The sequence below is a fragment of the Gorilla gorilla genome, chromosome 10 (assembly GCF_029281585.2).
Source record: "Gorilla gorilla gorilla isolate KB3781 chromosome 10, NHGRI_mGorGor1-v2.1_pri, whole genome shotgun sequence".
NCBI classification, from domain to species: domain Eukaryota; kingdom Metazoa; phylum Chordata; class Mammalia; order Primates; family Hominidae; genus Gorilla; species Gorilla gorilla.
Window position 1 is genome coordinate 19,954,963 of NC_073234.2, and position 20,309 is coordinate 19,975,271.

Below are 20,309 nucleotides of genomic sequence, written 5' to 3' on the forward strand. Positions count from 1 at the left end.
AAGTGAAGATAATGTAGCCTATCCTGTCTACCTTAGAATTGTTCAGAAGGCCAAATGTGATATTACATGTAAGACTGTTTTGAAATGTGTGCCTATGAATCTAAGTATCTCATTCATCTCTTCTCTAAACACATCTTTTCATATATAAGTGGGGATTCAAGGAAACAAATGCATTATGAAATACAAGAATTTAGGTAACAGTGCATGGAAGACAATGTCACCTAGCTAACACTATTGTTACTTGTGTCACATTGCTAGGTACTGCTATCCCAGTTTACCTGTCACAAAACCCAGGGTTAGAGAAGTTAATGTTATAAATAAAGTTTCAGTGCTGCAAAAGAAATAGCACTCGAATATAAAATTTTCTTTTTAATTCTCAGCAAGGCAACGTACTTCTATAGAAGGGTGCGTCCTTACAGATGGAGCAATGGTGAGCGCACACTTGGACAACGGAGGGGAAGGGGTTCTTATCCCTGACGCAGGTGGCCCCTGCTGCTGTGTAGTGCCCCACCGCACAGGCTAAACTAATTCCGACTGGCTAATTTAAAGAGAGTGATGGGGGTGAGTGGTTTGGCGGGAAAAACAGTTATGACAGAGCAGGTAATCTGAATGAGTCAGGGTGGCGTAGGTAATGGGAAGGAGTCAGGGTGGCGTAGGTAATGGGAAGGAGTCAGGGTGGAGTAGGTAATGGGAAGGAGTCAGGGTGGAGTAGGTGATGGGAAGGAGTCAGAGTGCAGCAGTTAATCGAAAAAGGTTGTGGCCGGGCGCGGTGGCTCAGGCCTGTAATCCCAGCACTTTGGGAGGTCGAGGCGGGCGGATCACGAGGTCAGGAGATCGAGACCATCCTGGCTAACACGGTGAAACCCCGTCTCTACTAAAAATACAAAAAATTAGCTGGGCGTGGTGGTGGGCGCCTGTAGTCCCAGCTACTCGGGAGGCTGAGGCAGGAGAATGGCGTGAACCCGGGAGGCGGAGCTTGCAGTGAGCCGAGATCGCGCCACTGCACTCCAGCCTGGTGACAGAGCCAGACTCCATCTCAAAAAAATAAATAAATAAATAAATAAATAGAGAAGGTTGCTTTAGGAGGAAGTTAAGTTTAAAAGTAAAAAGCAAAGAATTGAACATACTGACATATTGATTCTTTGAAAAGAAATTTAGAACTCATATCTAACATTAAGTAACTCCCTCAAGGTTCTGAAGGCTATTAAAGAGAAATTATTCATCTGAGGCTTGTTAAAAACGGCAAGACTTTACTCAAGACTATTGCAATAGGTGAGAGAGACTGAATTCGACTCTAGAATACCACCGGGACCAGTGGAGATTTATCGCCAGGATGAAAGAGAAGATGGGAAATTACGAGAACGTGGTAAGCTATCTAGGGGGAGGGGGAGGAGGAACTTTACTAGATATCAAGGGCCTTAGAAGAGAGCATCAAGAGTGAGGTCTCTCTTGATAAACAGGCTTAGCAGGATTCTTTGGTAAAACCGGGCTCAGCAGGCCGAGGATGCCGTCTAGTATAGAAAAGGCCTCAAAGGAGCCCGACTAAAGTTTGGTCAAGGAGGGCGTCTGTCCCGGCGGAGTTGGGGTGGGTGGGTCTAAGTCTACAGACCTTGCCGACGCTACGTCCCTAAGGTTAGGGACTAACAGACCTCATAGAACCCAGTCTGTTGGTCGCTGTACACCCGGGAGGGATTCATCACACTGGCCAGCTATAAGACGAACGGTTGCATTCCAGCCTCAATCGCAACAACCACAAATCAGTGCGCCTGCTTCCTTATCTGCCCCGAACGCAGGCTGCCGGCTATCGAGGGAACGAATCCTACCGCAGACTCCGCGGGCGGGGCCTCCCGCACCTGCCGCGCGCCAATCACAGGCCCGCGCGCAGGGGCGCAAGCGCCGCAGCCCTGGGCGGGGCCTCCGTGGCTCCCTCATCTTCCCCGCCCCGTCGGCCTCGCCCGGCCCTGAGTGGCCTTCGGGGATGACGTGCGAGGCCGCCTCGGCCTATGGCGGCGGAGCCGGCCGGCTGCTTGGCGGAAGTGGTGTGGGGGAGGTAGCCCGCAGTGCAGGGGCAGCGCGGCGTGGGGCCACTGACGGGACGCGGCTCCGGGAACATGGCTCGCTTCGCTCTGACTGTTGTCCGGCAGTGAGTATGGCTGTGGCAGGATGCCTTTCTCTCTCTCTTCCTTGAGTGTGTTGGAGCGGGTGAAGGGAAAACGGGTCTACCACCCTCTCCCCTCCCTGCTCGCTCCAGCCCGGGAGGGCTTGCCCTGGGGCCGTCCCGTGTCGCCCCTCCTCTCACCCCAGCAGCCCCGAGGGACGACGGCAGGTCTTAGATAGCTTCGTCCCGTGTTTTAGATAAAGTGAGGCCCGGAGGAGCAAGGGATCGGGGTTCGTAGGCACTTGGTGGCTGCACCAAAAACGGTGCCAGACATGTCCACAGACTTGTCTGGGTACCGATTTTGCTCCCCAGCAGATTGCAAAGAGTTTGCAGAATTGCTTGTCCATGGCTGATGTTTTTGATGCCGGCTGCCTTCCGCTATCCTCTCTGTTTCTGAGGTTCCCCCTCGTTTCCCCAGGCAGTCAGCCCCCCAGGCACATCTATGAGACTTCTTTCTTTTCCCCAGAGGTTACAGTTCTGGGAGAGAAAAGAGGATCACAGCTCTGATCTCAGCAGACCGTATCATCCCAAATAAATGTTTTTATTATCATAACATTACACGGAGCTGAATGCCGATAGGTCTTTATGTCTCTTATCTTTTCTTACCAACATGTATTTGCCAAGTGTTAACGGGAGGTGAAAATCAGGGTAGTTAAGAGCACAGATTTTTCTTTCTTTTTTTTTTTTTTTTTTTTTTTGTGAGATGGAGCCTCGCTCTGTCACCCAGGCTGGAGTGCAGTGGCGCTATCTCTGCTTACTGCAACCTCCCGCCTCCGGGGTTCAAGCGATTCTCCTGCTTCAGCCTCCCGAGTAGCTGGGATTACAGGCATGCGCCACCACGCCCAGCTAATTTTTGTATTTTTAGTAGAGACAGGGTTTCGCCATGTTGGCCAGGCAGGTCTGGAACTCCTGACCTTAAGTGATCCGACTACCTCGGCCTCGCAAAGTGTTGGGATTACAGGCATGAGCCACCGCGCCCTGCTAAGAGCACAGATTTTTCAGGCAAGGTAGACCTCGGTTGGAATCTGTTCTCCAGCTAAGAGCCAGGTAGCCTGGACTTAAGTTTCCTGATATGCAAATGATAGTGCCTATCTCACTACTTTAATGCGAGAATTAAATGGGGGACAGGTAAAGTGTATGATGCAACAGGGGAAGAAATATATCTGAGAAATAACTTCTATAAAGAAAGCTCCAATAAAAGTGCAGTTGATTCCCAAATACGAACGTATAGTTCAGCACACCAGCATTTTGAGTAGGTACTGTGTGCCAGTAGACTGGATCATACAGATAAATAACATACCATTTCTGCATTCATGGAGCTCACAAAGGACATTAATATGATTTAACTTTGTCAATTAGACTTTAACAGCTATCTTTTCTGGCCTGTCCTTCCTTTATAAGAAAGATAATCTTAAGAATCCTCTAAAATTGTCTGTTTAGGATTAGCAGGATTTTAATGGCTACCTTAGAAATCTAGTTCCTCACTATCTCTTCTCCCACCCCTCTCGGTTGTATAGAATGCCTTGGGAGAATTCTTAACTTACTAAAGGTCACACAGCTAATTGGTAGCAGAACAGGAACTAGAGGCCTGATCACCCTTTCTTCCAATGTTAGTGCACTTTCTAGACGCCTGACCCAGCCAGCCCAGTGTCATATTTATAATTGAAACTCAGACCATCAAGGTGGTTCACCCCTGTAATCCTAGCACGTTGGGGGGCGGAAGTGGGTGGATCCCTTGAGCACAGGAGTTCAAGACCAGTCTGGGCAACATGGTGAAACTTCCTCTCTACAAAAAAAAAAAAAAAAAAAAAAGCTGGGTGTGGTGGTGCATGCCTGTGAACCTAGCTAATAGGGAGGCTGAGGCAGGAAGATCACTTGGATCATGTGAGCCTGGGAAGTGAGGGCTGTAGTGAGCTGTGATTGGGCCACTGCACCCCAGCCTAAGCGACACAGTGGGACCCTGTCTCAAAAAGAAAAAAAAAGAAAACTCAGAAGTTGTAGAATATTTGGGGTAAGGCAACCCCTAAAAAGTAAGATGATTCCTATTTAGATTCCTAATAGACAATAGTTATATAAATGTGGATTTTATTCCCTTTCTGCTGCTTAAAAAGGGTTTGATTCCGGAGGCCCTCATAGGAATCATTTAAAAAATAAGTCTTAGGCCGGGCGCGGTGGCTCACGCTTGTAATCCCAGCACTTTGGGAGGCCGAGGCGGGCGGATCACGAGGTCAAGAGATCGAGGCCATCCTGGCTAACACGGTGAAACCCCGTCTCTACTAAAAATACAAAAAAATTAGCCGGGCGTGATGGCGGGCGCCTGTAGTCCCAGCTACTCGGGAGGCTGAGGCAGGAGAATGGCGTGAACCCAGGAGGCGGAGCTTGCAGTGAGCCGAGATTGCGCCACTGCACTCCCGCCTGGGCCACAGAGCGAGACTTCGCCTCAAAAAAAAAAAAAAAAAAAAAAAAAAAAAAATAAGTCTTAATAAATGATTATTTGCCAGGCACTGTTGTAATTAAAATCTGACAGTTTAATGAGTTAAGGACTGATATCCTCATTTTTCACGTGAGGCAGCTGAGACAGAGACGCCTTGTAACTTGCTTAAAGTCACATGGCAAGCTGAGGAAGTAGGAGTTTAACCAAAGCAACTTTACCACTCACCGTCTTTTGTTTCCTACTTAATTTGTTAAAACCTGGTATTTGTAGATTACTTGAACATCACCAGCCATTTTTGAGGCTACTTTTTAGTCTCTTAATATAATTGTGTGGAGTTATGACAATAGTTTATTTTGTTCTGTTTTATGTGTAGGAAGATGGAGTGAGAGGGCTGGTTCAATGCTTTCCGGTCTGGATCCTCCTGCTTCTTGCCTTCAGAGTTCTCAAAACCAAAACCTGGTGATTCTTTCAGGAAAAGAAGTGATTTTTAAATTTGACTCATTATCACCATAGTTAAATGTAATGACTTTTTGAAGAGTTAGATAATTTTATTGGACTTACCTCTTCAGATAATGCAAAAAAAATATTTAAAGCAATTTAAGTTCAACAGAACCTGTTAGGAATCTTGTGCTGTTCCTGTATGTGGTTTATCTTTCTTCATACTTTGAAATGAAAGTACCAGTGTGTATCATTTCTGGAACAGACTGCCCAGGATTCCAGAATTCAAGTCTATCATCACTGTCAGACTATAACTTCTCATGAGCTTATGGCACAGCATTGTTGAAAACTCCAACACGTGTAGGTTGGCATTACCATCACCTATCCAGCACTACTGAAGGGTCTGGTTCCTTGAAATGTTGTAGGTGTTTGCAGTGAGTCCCCGGCAAAACCATCCATTTAACTTCCTTTTTTTTTTTTTTTTTGGAGATATGTGTGCCTTTATTAGCTGAGCCACTACTTGAGGGGAATGAAGCGGGAGGAGTGGGTGGCCCCGATGCCGGGCCGGCAGTGCTTCACCAGCTTGTAGGTGATGGAGAACTCGCCCAGGTAGTGACCGATCATCTCCGGCTTGATCTCCACCTGGTTGAAGGTCTTGCCGTTGTAGACGCCCACCATGCTGCCCACCATCTCGGGCAGGATGATCATGTCCCGCAGGTGCGTCTTCACCACTTCCGGCTTCTCCATGGGCGGTGCCTCCTTCTTGGCCTTGCGCAGGCGCTTCAGCAGCGAGTGCTGTTTCCGGCGCAGGCCCGGGTTCACTTGCCGCCGCTGGCACGCACTGTACAGCTGCGTCAGCTGCTCGCAGGACACGTCCAGCAGCTGGTCCAAGTCTGTGCCGCGGTAGGTGAGTTTGCGGAAGGTTCGCTTCTTCTGCTCTACCTCGGCCATCTTGTCGGATCCTCAGAAAAGTTCACTTCCATTTTTAGGCAGCTCGTAAAGCTTTAAAATTTTTTGGCAAACTAAATTTAATATACTTTTAATGATTTAAAAATGAATTAGTAAAGTTTTTTTGTTTTTGCTTTTTTTTTTTTTTGACGAAACGGAGTTTCACTCTTGTTACCCAGGTTGGAGTGCAATGGCATGATCTCCGCTCGCCGCAACCTCCGCCTCCCGGGTTCAAGCGATTCTCCTGCTTCAGCCTCCGGAGTAGCTGGGATTACAGGCATGTGCCACCACGCCTGGCTACTTTTGTACTTTTAGTAGAGATGGGGTTTCTCCATTTTGGTCAGGCTGGTCTCGAACTCCCGACCTCAGGTGATCCGCCCGCCTCGGCCTCCCAAAGTGTTGGGATTACAGGCGTGAGGCACCCCACCTGGCCGAATTAGTAAAGTTACTGATAGCAAAACTGATTTGTTTTTCTTACTGTACTTCTATTGGCAGTTACTTTTTGTGTAATGCTAATAATTGTTCTGTATATTAATAAAGCAAGCAAAATACTATTAGGTCATCTGTAATTTAATACTTTTATAAAATTTTAATGCTTTATAAAAGTATAAAGGTACCTTGTACAGATATTTTATAAAGATCAAAGACAGCTGAAAGTCCTGTAATCCCAGCACTTTGGGAGGCCGAGGCGGGTGGATCACCTGAGGCCGGGAGTTCAAGACCAGCTTGGTCAACATGGTGAAACCCCGTCTCTACTAAAAACACAAAAAATTAGCTGGGCGTAGTGGCACGCGCCTGTAATCCCAGCTACTCGGGAGGCTGAGGCAGGAGAATCTCTTGAACCCGGGAGGTAGAGGTTGCAGTGAGCCCAGATTGCGCCGTTGCACTCCAGCCTGGGCAACAAGAGTAAAACTCGTCTCAAAAAAAAAAGAAAGAAAGAAAAGAAAGACAGCCAAAAGTCTTGTGTTACTAGCTCTTGAAATCTTCTATATTTGCAGATGAATGTATTAGTGTAAAGGAATTAGGACTAAGCTGTATTCGTGATATCAGGTGAGGGTTTACATTTTCATTTACACTAAAGAACAACTTTCCCATGATTTGTCCCTCCTTTGTAGCACGCTGAGTATTGTGTGTTGAATTTGAATTCCTTAAATGGAATTAAGGGAAATTGAGGTTTCTATATGATTTTTGAAGAAATGCTGCAGAGTATAAATCCAGGCTAACAAGATACAATGTCTTTTAAGAACTGTGAGATAACCTACAAAATGAATGATGTATATTTGTAGGGCCTATAAATGGCTGATCCTAAGACTTAACATCTTGGCAGAAGCACTTGGATTCCTGCAGAGTCAGGTTTCTGTTTTGGAAATGGACCACACTGCAGATTTTGAAAATGAGTGGTGTTATTCCTGACTCCTTCAAAATATATCCCTCTGACCTTTCAGCTCCGTTCACCTTCTCTGCTGCTATCACAAGTCAGACTTGGTTAAGGGAAATAGATTAATAGTAAAACTGTTTTAGCCATCAACTTTCCTTTCCCATTCCCCAAACGTTCTAGTTAAACAGTTACTTCAAGGATTTATATAAACCTCTCAATAAAGCTGGTAAAAGCTGTACAACTAAATATTTATGAAAGCTTTTGGAAAAAAGTCTATTTTTGGATTCCTACTCTTTAATATTTATAAAGTGATTTGAACGCAAAAATGCCAAATAGAACTAAACTGAATGCTGTGATTGTTAATAATACTATTGAGTCTACAGCAGCCTCTGTTGATATACGGCTAAATGAGTCCTTCATTGTATCACAGTGGTTATGCTGCTTTCACTGAAAATCGTTAGATGGTGGGGCAGTACTTTTATGAAACTATCAAATTTCTGGGATTCCATTTTTTATAAAATGACATTTTGACAGTATAAACCTTTATTTTAATTTGAATCTTTCATTATCTACTTTGATTAAATAAAAATGCTGAGTTAATCTTCAGCAAGTATACAAAAAGTAATCATCTCTGCCAAATTTCTGTGATTTGTAAATACTGAGTTTTTTTGGTGGCTCTTGCATGATTTCTTGGTTGGCAAATTATTAAATTTCTTCTCACCCATCGTTTCAAAATGAGGGTGCTTCTTTGGCTTTGGCTGGAAATTGTATTAGCAACCTATAAAAAGAAAAACTTTAGACAAATTAGACCTAGTTTATTTGAGCAAAGAAATGATTCATAAATCAGGCAGCACCTGAACCAGTAAAGCTTCAGAGTGCTCAACCCAGTGACATAGGCAGGCAGTATTTATAGACAGAGAAAGGAAGTGACATGGCCAGGCGCGGTAGCTCGCACCTATAATCCCAGCACTTTGGGAGGCCGAGGCAGGAGGATCACCTTAGGTCAGGAGTTGAGACCAGCCTGGCCAACATGGTGAAACCGTGTCTCTACTAAACATACAAAAATTAGCTGGGCGTGGTGGCGCTTGCCTGTAATCCCAGCTATTTGAGAGGCTGAGGCAGGAGAATCGCTTGAATCCTGGAGTTGGAGATTGCAGTGAGCCGAGATCACACCACTGCACTCCAGCCTGGGCTGCAGAGTGAGACTCCATCTCAGAAAAAAAAAAAAAAAGAAAGGATGTGACATATAGAGATAGCCTGATTGGTTACAGCTCCGTTTTGCCTTATTAGGACATGTCTGAGCAGTTTGCAGCCCATAATTGGCTGAAAGCTCAGCTGCCATGGTTGGCTGAGACTTGGTTTTTATTACAGGAATATACTCTTAAATTATGTTGTAGTTTGTGTGCATATTAAGTTAGGTGACAGCTCCCTAGGCATGGAGGCAGTTTTAGGCCAGGTTTAATTTAAGGGCTACAAGCCACTGTCTAGCGAGGATGTTACTTGTTTTGTTTTGTTTTTGAGGGCGCAATCTCGGCTCACTGCAGCCTCCGCCTCCTGGGTTCAAGCGATTCTTCTGCCTCAGCCTCCCGAGTCGCTGGGACTACAGGCACATGCCACCACGCCCAGCTAATTTTTGTATTTTTGGTAGAGACGGGGTTTCACCATATTGGCCAGGCTGGTCTCAAACTCCTGACCTCATGATCTGCCCGCTTCGGCCTCCCAAAGTGCTGGGATTACAGGCATGAGCCACCGCGCCCAGCCGAGGATGTTACTTATATTGAAATAACAGATATTTTATTTTTGGTCTCAGCAAGATTTTGAGGCTGAGACAGGAAGTGAATCCAATACATGGTAACTATTTTCTAGATTAAAAATGACAGGTTCCCCATGTTTGCCCTGAATGCTTCTGCTTTATCCATCTGAATGGTGGAGGCTAATATCCTCTTTCATGCCCATTTTATAAGATTCTGAATGAATTTTGGAGTGTAGGAAATCTTTTTTTTTGAGACGAGGTCTTGCTTTTGTCGCCCAGGCTGGAGTGCAATGGCATGATCTTGGCTCACTGCAACTTCCGCCTCCTGGGTTCAAGTCATTCTCCTGCCTCAGCCTCCCGAATAGCTGGGATTACAGGTGCCTGCCACCACGCCTGGCTAATTTTTGTATTTTTAGTAGACACAGGGTTCTACCATGTTGGCCAGGATGGTCTCGAACTCCTGACCTCAGGTGATCTGCCCTCCTTGGCCTCCCAAAGTGCTGGGATTACAGGCATGAGCCACTGCACGTGGCCTAGGAAATCTTTTATTAATATTAACAACAATGATAATGGCAAATCAGTGCTGTTGGTTTTTTACCAAGGTATAAATAGTTCCATGTATTTTTTTTTTTTTTTTTTGGAGACAGAGTCTTGCTTTGTTGCCCAGGCTGAAGTGCAGTGGCATGATCTGGGCTCACTGCAACCTCCACCTCCCGGGTTCAAGTGATTCTTCTGCCTCAGCCTCCCGAGTAGCTGGGACTACAGGCACTCACCACCATGCCTGGCTAATTTTTGTATTTTTATCAGAGACGGAGTTTCACCTTGTTGGCCAGGCTGGTCCCGAACTCCTGACCTCGTGATCTGCCCACCTCGGCCTCCCAAAGTGCTGGGATTACAGGCGTGAGCCACCGTGCCCGGCCAGTTCTGTGTAATTTTATTTCTTTATCATACGTTTATTTTTTAAGCTAATACATCTACATATTTAGAAATCAAAACAATTCTCCCTAGTCTTCCTATTCTTCCCCCAACCAATAGGTGACCACGTTTATTAGTTTCATGTTTATCCTTCCATTGTTTCTTTGTGCAGATCCAGATGTTTATTTCCCTCCTTTCTAAAAGGGTAGCTTTCTTTTTATATTATTCTATACCTTGCTTTTTCTACTTAATCATATATCTTGGTGAGCATTCCATATCTTTACATATAATCTCTCTCTTTAAAGGACACATTTACATAGGATTCCATTAGGTAGATATGTCATTGTTTATTTGTTAATATAAATAATGGTTATTCTGGCCATAGTTAAGGAATGAGTTATGGACATTTGGGTTGTTTATAATCTGTTGCTACTAGAAATAATACTGTAGCTAATGATCTTTTTTTTTTTTTTTTTTTTTTTTTGTGAGACAGGGTCTTGCTCTCTCACCCATACTGGAGTGCAGTGGTGTGATTGCAGCTCACTGCAACCTCTGCCTCCCGGGTTTAAACAATTCTCGTGCCTCAGTCTCCCGAGTAGCTGGGATTACAGACACCCGCCACCACGCCTGGCTAAATTTTGTGTTTTTAGTAGAGATGGGGTTTCATCATCTTGGCCATGCTGGGCTTGAACTCCTGACATCGTGATCTACCCACCTCGGACTCCCAATGTGCTGGAATTACGTGCATGAGCCACCACGTCTGGCCGCAAATAATCTTTTAAATATGAGTGAATTCAGTTATTCCCAGTAATTGGGTTATTGGATAAAAGGGTAAACAGATTTGTCATTTTGATAGGTATTTCCAGATGACCCTCCCTAGGTAAAAGTACATTCACTGAAGTTCTGTCATTTCCCAGGATTTTCTGCAGGCCCTGGGCATGTTGAGGGAATGCAATCCCTGCTTGTGCCTTTAAGGAACTGGAGCCAGGATAGACACAGAGCTGAAAAGTCAATTAGCACACAGATGAAAACTTATGTTGGTAGTGCCAGGGGACCATGGGAGTATAGAGTGTGGGTATTAAATAGAGTAAGTAGATGGGGAATGGTACTGGGGAGGGAGACTACCTAAAAGAACCAGTCTTGTGTTGGGTCTTAAAGAACATTCATATTGGCCAAATCCAGCAATCTGTATCTTGGCAGAGGTTGGCATACAGCTGTTTTTGTAAACAAGTGGCAAGATTCCAGGCTGAGGCCTGAGTTTGTGATTCTGACTTCCAGGTCTGGTAGATTTTTTTTCTAGATCTGAGTAAATCAGTCCTATGTGACATTTTAATTATTATAAACTAGTGCTTCACTTAAAAACAATGGAGCGATCATTTTCCATCAAAATCAAGGAAATGCAAATTAAAATTAAAGTGAGATGAATTGTTCAGGTACCAGATTGGTACAAATTGAAGAAACCTTCCATCACTGAATCTTGTTGAGGGTGGTACACCACACTACAGGGTGGTGTAACCTGCTATGACACTGGCATTACCTAATAAAGCTGGTATTTGCATACCTTATGGCCCAGCAATTCTAGTGGTAGGCTGGGTCAGCAAACATTTAATTAGTGCTCAAAGAAATTTCAGCTGAATTCTCTTTGATTCTACTCTTCATGTATTTGAAAGTTGCATTTATTGTTAACCTATCCTGCTGTCTGTCCAGTCTTGCCCATGCACTTCCTGCCCTTTTCCCCCTCCAGCCTCAGTAACCCCAGTTATTTTGTGACAAAGTTTCCAGTTCTTTTACCCTTCCGGTTGCTTCAGATTGCTTTGATTTGTTTTGGTATTTTAGTTTTTAAAAGTGTAGTACTCAAACCTCAGTTCAGTGTGCAGGTGGTCTGCGAGATAGCTGTCAGTACTACAAAAAATAACTGCTGAAGACCTAGGAACTAAGAGAAGGCGGGGGTTCTGAAGGTTTGCGCACGTCTCTCCCATTCCATTCAGATTCTCTTTCACTTGCTCATTCAGTCCAGCAATGAATAGACTGACTCTCACGTTTTTGTTCCTGCTGCCAGTAAGAGTAGTTTTGATCAATATATTTCTTTTAACAAAATTATTTGGCTAAAATGGTATTTGCATTATATTTTTTAGTAGGATTTTCCACCTGCAGTTCACTTAAGATTGGTTCCTGATCTACACGTTTTAGTTTGGAGTAGTTTGAAATTCTTAGCTCTTCATTAAAGAAGACAATTGCAAATATTAGTTTAGAATAAATTGTTTTTACAGGTTGGATGATGAAGTGTGTTACAAGTTTCATGTGATATTTTTATGAGTATCACCACACTTGATTGCTCATTTTTTTCCTCCTCTCAAAAATAGTCTAATTTGGCTAATAAGGTTCTCCTTCTCTTTCTATTTTAGTGGAGAAACAAGATTTAACAAGGAGAAAATAATCCAAGGTTGGTATAATCCGATTGTTATTTTAGCTCTCACCCTTGTGTTAATAAGATCTGTGAGTTAAGCAGATTTGGTGGGGTGGGGTAGACTGGGGGAAGCACTCATTGTGAATTGGGATTACAGAATCAAAGCATCATAACCACAGAAATATGATCAGGGCTGTTAGTAACCAGGAGAAATAAATCTCTCAAGTGAACTGGGTGTGAAGTACAGGTCTCCAAGTTATTCTTTATGTATGGCTTCAAAGTGGCTCTGTCAGCTGATTAATTATATTGGGTCTGGGTGTCTTAAAATATAAATGTCTGGATTTGAAATTATTTTATATTTGGAAACATGAAGTTTACTGACTGGTGTTAATGGTATTTTTTTCTGCCAAGATAGTTATTTTAATTTTAGTAGTAATAAAGGTTTAAAAGAAGAACTATTTTCACATGTGGTCATTACTTTATTCTGAAGAGATTCTTTCTCCCTTTTTCTGTTAATTTGGACTCAGATCTTTTATTTGCCCTGTGATCCAGCTAGTCTGGCTTTTTAAGAATATCTTGGGTGAACTTTTGGCTAGACATGCTATTTCTGTGCTGTGATTATAAAAGCATTTAGTTTTATTTTTTTGGTTAGGGACTTCTGGGGTTTACAAAAACTGATTTTCATATTCCCTGTGCCTGACTCCCTTTTATGGATACTAACTGGTCTGATTCTCAAAGGAACCTTTGTTTTCAGACGAAATATGCCCCACCCAGGTTATCCTTTGGACTGAAGCCTCTTACCACCTGGCCTTTGGTATTGCTCATTTCTCTTATTTCCTAAGACATTGACAATGGAATGTCAAGAAAGTTTTTGTGTTCTTTTCCTGACCTTGTCAGTTGGATGCTTTAGTTCTTCAAGTTACAGCCTTTTGTGTATAAGCATTCAAGGCTCATATATTTCTTTCTTTTTTTTTTGAATCAGGGTCTCACTGTGCCGCCCAACCTGGAATGCAGTGGTGCGATCTCGGCTCACTGCAACCTCCGCCTCCCGGGTTCAAGCGATTTCTCATGTCTCAGCCTCCTGAGTAGCTGGGATTACAGGCGCGTGCCCCTGTGCCCAGCTAATTTTTGTATTTTTGGTAGAGGTGGTGTTTCGCCATGTTGGCCAGGCTGGTCTTGAACTCCTGACCTCAGGTGATATGCCTGCCTCAGCGTCCCAAAGTGCTGGGATTACAGGCGCGAGCCGCTGCACCCGGCCTCAAGGCTTATATATTCCTAAGTACTGTTTTTGTTTGCATGCCCCTAGTTTTGACAAGTGTTAATGTGGTCAGCATTCAGCACCAAGTATTTTCAATTCCCATTGAATGACTTCCATTATAAATGCTTTTGTGTTCTGTCAGTATGGTTTATTTGATGATACTTCTTTGAAATGTGTTAATTATGGTCAGTTTTTATAATTCTTCCATTGTATGCTTCAGAAAAATGTATAATCCGTCATTGTTGGGATTGGAGTTATATATAAAATAATCAGCCTTCTTGATTTTGTTTTTCAAATCTTACACACTTTATTAGCTTTATAAATGCACTAGTTTGCCTGCATGTCCTAAATATCAATTTATGAGTGCAGTATTTTTAATTTCCTGCTGCAGTGGCCAGTTTGCCCTTTAATACTTGGAATTCTATCCATTTTTGGTTTCTATGTTCTGCTTTTGTATCGACTGAGGTTATTTTATTAGGCTTATACAAGTTTAAATGATTACATCTTCTGAGTAAATTGGATCATTGATTTTCTTATAGTGGTCCCCAAATCCTTAGTGAGACTTTTGTCATAAAGTCTTACTTTTCTGATAGTAATATAGCTACTTGAGCTGTTTTGGGGATGGAATTTCACTGGTATGTATTTTTCCATCTCATTCCTTTCACTCTTTGTGTATACTCATGTTTAAGTGTTATCTCATAAATAGTATGTAGCTAAATTTTGGCTCTTTTGAAAATATATATAATTTGTCTTTTTTTTTTTTTTTGAGACAGAGTCTTGCTCTGTCACCCAGGGTGGAGTGCAATGGCGCGATCTCGGCTCACTGCAACCTCTGCCTCCCGGGTTCAAGCAGTTCTCCTGCCCGAGACTCCCAGTAGCTGGGATTACAGGTTCCTGGCACCACACCTGGCTCATTTTTTAAATTTTTATTTATTTATTTATTTTGAGACGGAGTCTCACTCTGTTGCCCAGGCTGGAGTGCAATGGCGTGATCTCGGCTCCTGCAACCTCTACCTCCCGGGTTCAAGCGATTCTCCTGTCTCAGCCTCCTGAGTAGCTGGGATTACAGGTGCGCACTACCAGGCTCGGCTAATTTTTGTATTTTTAGTAGAGACGGGGTTTTACCACGTTGGTCAGGCTGGTCTCAAACTGACCTGGTGATCCACCCACCTCGGCCTCCCAAAGTGCTGGGATTGCAGGCGTGAGCCACCACGCCTGGCCTAATTTTTGTATTTTTAGTAGAGACGGGGTTTCACCATGTTGGCCAGGCAGGTCTCGAACTCCTGACCTCAGGTGACCCACCTGCCTTGGCCTCCCAAAGTGTTGGGATTACAGGCGTGAGCCACCACGCTTGGCCTAGAATCTGTCTTTTAACTGGCAGTAGTGACTGTTTGCCTTTATTCTGGTCACTGATGTGTTTCAATTTTTTTTCTTTGTTTTTTTTCCCCTTCTTTTTGTAGTCTTTCTTTTTTTTTAGCTTACCTGCTTCTACTTCTTAAGTTCTTGGTTTTTTTCCTGTTCCACACTTTCTTACTTTACCCACTACCTTTGAAATGATGTACCATTTCCATTCTTTTCATGGTTATCTTAAAATTCTTTCCCTCATACCTGTCTTAGCCAAGGCTGCTGTAACAGAGTATCATGGACCCAGTGGCTTGAACAATACACAGTTCTAGAGACTGTGAATTCCAAGATCAGGGTGCGAGCAGATCCAGTGTCTGTGGAGGACCTGATTCCTGGTTTGCGGACTGCTGTCTTCTGGTTAATATGCTCACATGGCAGAGAGATAGATTGAGAACACTTATAAGGACACTAATCCTGTTCGTGAGGGCTCCACCCTAGGATCTAATCACCTCCCAAAGGCCTGCCTCCTAATACCATCACATTGAGGGTTAGGATGTCAACATTTGAATTTTGGGGGGACACATTTACTCTGACAATACCTAATAAAGTATAATATTAATATCCCCTCTTCCAAAAAATACAAAGAACTTGTCTAGTCGCTTAGTCCTGTCTTTTTTAATTGCTTGAGGTAGACATTATTATCTTCATTTGTTTAGATGGCATTTAAATTTATGAATATATTTGCAAGTTTCTCTGCTCCTTGTTTGTTTTCATCTCAGACCATTCCTGAAGTACATTCTTTGAAAAGTCCTCTAGTGTGTGTAGAGCAGCTGGTGGTAAACATAGTGGCTTCAGTCGGTACACATTTGTAACTGATGATTCTCTCAGCACTTGGAAGAGAGCATTCTGCAGTTTTGGTTCCATTTTTTTCCTCCTAAGAGGTTTCTATCAGCTAAATGGTGTTCCATGGTAGGAAATATGTCTTTCTCTGTAACTTCCTTTAAACTCTTCAATTTTGATATTCTTTAGTTTCTCATAATATATCTAGGAGGAATTTTTTTTAATGTATCCTGCTCGATGTACATGTGTTTTGTTATTCTGTGAAATTCTTAGCTGTTTTCTTTTCATATTCCTCTCCTTCATTTTTTCTATTCTTTTACTTTTTTGAGATGGAGTTTCACTCTTGTTGTCCAGGCTGGAGTGCAGTGGTGTGATCTTGGCTCACTGCACCCTCCGCCTCCTGGGCTCAAGCGATTCTCCTGCCACAGCCTTCCAAGTAGCTGGGATTACAGGCGTGCTTCACCATGCCCAGCTAATTTTGTATTTTTAGTAGAGACAGGATTTTGCCATGTTGGCCAGTCTGACTTTGAACTCCTGACCTAGAGTGATCCACCCCCCTCGGCCTCCCAAAGTGCTGGGATTGCAGGCGTGAGCCACCACGCCCAGCCATTTTTTTTTCTATTCTTTTTGAGTTCCAGTTAGATGCATGTTATAGACTGAATGTTTTTCTTCCCTAAAGTTACATGTTGAAATCATAACTCCCAATATGATGACATTAGGAGGTGGGGTCTTTGGGCGGTTATTAGGTCACAAGGGTGCAGCCCTCATGAATGGAATTTATACAAGAGACACCAGAGAGCTCTTTCCTCTTTGTGCCATGGGAGCACTGAAGGAGAAGTCAGCAGCCTGTAATGTGGAGAGGCCCTCACCAGAACCCAACCATGATGGTACCCTCATCTCAAACTTCCAGCCTCCAGAACTGTGAGAAATAAATATCTGTTGTTAACAAGCCACGCAGTCTGTAGCAACTAAGACAATGCATCGTTAGGAGTTCTCATTCTTTCCTTTAGAACTCTAATATATCTGAGCTATGCTCTATCTCCTTGTATCTGTGCTGTGTACTGGGTAATATCTTCTGCCCTGTCTTTGAGTTCATTAAACCTCCTTTCATCTGAATCTGTTTATCCATTGAGGGGCCCTCCAGCCCCCAGCAATCCTGATTTTTATTTTTAAAAGATCTATTTGGTTATTTTAGAAAACTGTCTACTTATTTTTGATGCTTACTGTTACTTGCTTGTTTTTGTGATTCTGTCTTTATGTTTTATTCATAGTTATTGTAAAGTCCCTATTTGCTGATTTCAATGTCTGAAGTCTTGATGGGTGGCTTTGGTTTATGGTAGATTATATTCTTGTGTGTTGAATCTTTGGCTAAACAATTATTTGTTCTAAATGAGTGGAAAACCTGTTAGCCTCTTTTGAGAATGCTTTGCTCTGAAAAGGATTTGCATTTTATTTTACCACAGGCCTGAGGCTGCATTAAGTCTCCTTACAGGAGCCCTTGCTCCCAAGAATGTTGTGTTTAGTCCTCCCGCTTGCCGTCCCCTCCAGCAGGCCTCCTCTCCCAGCCCTACCAGCGTGTCCTCATAGTCCACCACCTTCATTTTTTTCATGTCGGTATTCACAGTTCAGCTCAGGGCTTTGGGGTTGCTTTACTTTGTCCCTTGGAGATTTTTTGTATGTTCTGTGGGCCCAGCAATGCAGCACACACATACACACACACACAGACACACACACAAACACACACACACACACTCATACATGTACACCATTTAGATCTTTAGTAGGAGGTCCCTTCAGAGTGTCCAGCCAACCGTTATCCTGGAAATAGAGGTTTCAAAGCATTTTTAAAATGAAAAAGAAAAAGAAACGGAGGGAGGAAGGAAAGAGGAAAAGTAATACCATTATAATACTGAGCATTTGGATGATGGGAATAAAGAAGGAAAAAACTTTTAGTTGATGGTCCTACCGCCCCAACACAGTACCTGTAAGATCAGAGCCAATTAATGAAGAGATGGGCAAACATAAAAGAGGGAAAAGCTAAGACATTTCTATCTCATCATCACCTAATTCCCGTTAGGCAAGCATTCTTTTGGAAAATAATTGAATACCTGAGCCTTTATAGACTTACGACTTATTTTTACTTGCTAATAACTCCCTGAAAAGTTACGTGGAAGAGTACTTAAAAAATCTTTCATTAAAATATAGATAAATGCAGCTTATATTTTCTACATGTGATTTATACATCTCTGATATGTAGTTTTGCATGTTATTGTTCCTCTTCTTAATATATCACAGGACAAGGAGTAGATGAACCTCTTTCAGAAACTGGATTTAAACAAGCAGCAGCTGCTGGTATATTTCTGAATAATGTGAAGTTTACTCATGCTTTCTCCAGTGATCTCATGAGGACAAAGCAGGTACATATATTTATTTATTTATTTATTTTGAGACAGAGCGTCACTCTATGCCCAGGCTGGAGTGCAGTGGTGCAGTCTCTGTTCACTGCAACCTCCATCTCCTGGGTTCAAGTGATTCTGATGCCTCAGCCTCCCAAATAGCTGGGATTACAGGTGTGTGCCACCACACCTAGCTAATTTTTGTATTTTTAGTAGAGATGGGGTTTTACCATGTTGCTGGTCTCAAACTCCTAACCTCAGGTGATCCACCTGCCTCAGCCTCCCAAAGTGCTGGGATCACAGGCGTGAGCCACCGCACCCAGCAACAGGTGAGTTTAGGCTGTTGTGCCAAAAGTCTCAACAATTGTATAATCTTGAAAAATCTGCTACCAGAGTCTGTAGGGAATTAAATCCCAAACAGACATGACCTTCCTCAACAGAACTTATTTATTTTAATTTTATTTTGTACTTTAAAAAAAAATTAATTTTTAAATTAGAGTAGCCTAGAAAAAAAAGTCCAGCAAGAATATAAATAAGCTGTTATGAGAGAGAGCAGGGAGAAATGACAGGAGAAATTAATCCACTGTGACATCAGGTATTAGGATTACCAGATAGAGTAAGAAACCACTATGTCACTGTAAAGAAATAAAAGACTTGTTAGAAATATCTTCAGGGAACAGATTACTATAAAAATGAAAAACCAGTTGGGCATGGTGGCTCATGCCTGTGATCCCTGCACTTTGGGAGGCCAAGGCAGGTGGATCACTTGAGGTCAGGAGTTCAAGACCAGCCTGGCCAACATGGTGAAACCCTATCTCCACTACAAATACAAAAATTAGCCGGGTGTGGTGGCGTGCACCTTAATCCCAGCTACTTGGGAGGCTGAGGCAGGAGAATCACTTGAACACAGGAGGCAGAGGTTGCAGTGAGCCAAGATCATGCCATTGCATGGTTGGGCTACAGAGCAAGACTCTTGTCTCGAAAATAAAAAAAAAAGTAAAATAAAAACGAACCCAGTCTACTTCTAAAAACTCCATGGAAGGAGAGTTTTGTGACCAACTGTGAGTGAAGTATTGTTGGAATTTCATCTCCCCCATAAACAATTAGAAAATGTGACAAAATATGTGAAACCACTGTTTTCAGATATTAGACTTTGGGCACTGTGGGCCTGTGATGCCTGAATGAAGTAGAACAAAGAAGGTGAGCCCTAGGAGTGTCCTGGTTTTCTGGCTGAAGCAATTTCCAGACTCTGGTAGGGGAAGCCAAGTAGTGCTTAGAGGTCTCCGTGAGTTAAGGAGACAAAACTTGGAATTTGGGGAGGTTAATTTTTACATAACTAAAATGTGTGGGGCAGAGTAATGGAAAAAAGAGGTGGATAGACAACTCTAAAAATATGTACAAGAATTTCTTTAAATTGAAACATTTCTTGAAACAAATGATAATGGAAACACAACATACCAAAACCTGTGGGATACAGCAAAAATATTAGGGAAATTTTAGCTGTAAGTACCTACATCAAAAAAGAAGAAAAACTCCAAATAAACATCTAACAATGCATCTTAAAGAACTAGAAAAGCCACTTTGGGAGGCCGAGATGGGAGGATTGCCTGAGCTCAGGAGTTCAAGACCAGCCTGGGCAATACAGTGAAACACCGTCTCCACTGAAATAACAAATCAGCCTGGCATGGTGGCGGGCACCTGTAATCCCAGCTACTTAGCAGGCTGAGGCATGAGAATTGCTTGAACCTGGGAGGCAGAGGTTGCAGTGAGCTGAGATTGTGCCACTGCACTCCAGCCTGGGCAACAAAGCAAAACTTTGTCTCAAAAAAAAAAAAAAAAAGAAAACTAGAAAAGCAAGAGTAAACCAAATCCAAAATTATTAGAAGAAAAATAATAATGATCAGAGCACAAATAATTGAAATTGAAGTGAAGACTCCAAAAGATCAGTGAAATGGTAAATTGGTATTTTGAAAAGATAAAATTGACAGACCTTTAGGTAGACTTAACTAAGAAGATAAAGATCCAAATAGGTAATATCAG

General features: G+C 42.9%; 2 protein-coding genes across 2 annotated transcripts in view; one reads left to right on the forward strand and one right to left on the reverse strand.

The window, feature by feature from the left end:
• Positions 1-1,900: 1,900 nt before the first annotated feature.
• The window catches only part of TIGAR (TP53 induced glycolysis regulatory phosphatase), a 37,737-nt gene continuing 19,328 nt past the window's right edge, over positions 1,901-20,309 (forward strand). Inside the window, exons 1-3 of the mRNA XM_004052523.4 lie at positions 1,901-2,143; positions 12,430-12,467; positions 18,169-18,290. Of these exons, the coding sequence (XP_004052571.1) occupies positions 2,112-2,143; positions 12,430-12,467; positions 18,169-18,290 (192 nt within the window). The 5' untranslated portion in view covers positions 1,901-2,111. The remainder of the gene's footprint in view (positions 2,144-12,429; positions 12,468-18,168; positions 18,291-20,309) is intronic.
• Positions 5,494-5,981, reverse strand: LOC101140090 (small ribosomal subunit protein uS19-like). The gene has a single exon (XM_055357825.1). The coding sequence runs from the start codon at positions 5,979-5,981 to the stop codon at positions 5,547-5,549; it is 435 nt and encodes a 144-aa protein (XP_055213800.1). The 3' UTR covers positions 5,494-5,546.

Coding starts and splice junctions, on each gene's coding strand:
- LOC101140090 (XM_055357825.1), bottom strand. CDS start 5,981: ATGGCCGAGGTAGAGCAGAAGAAGCGAACCTTCCGCAAACTCACCTAC.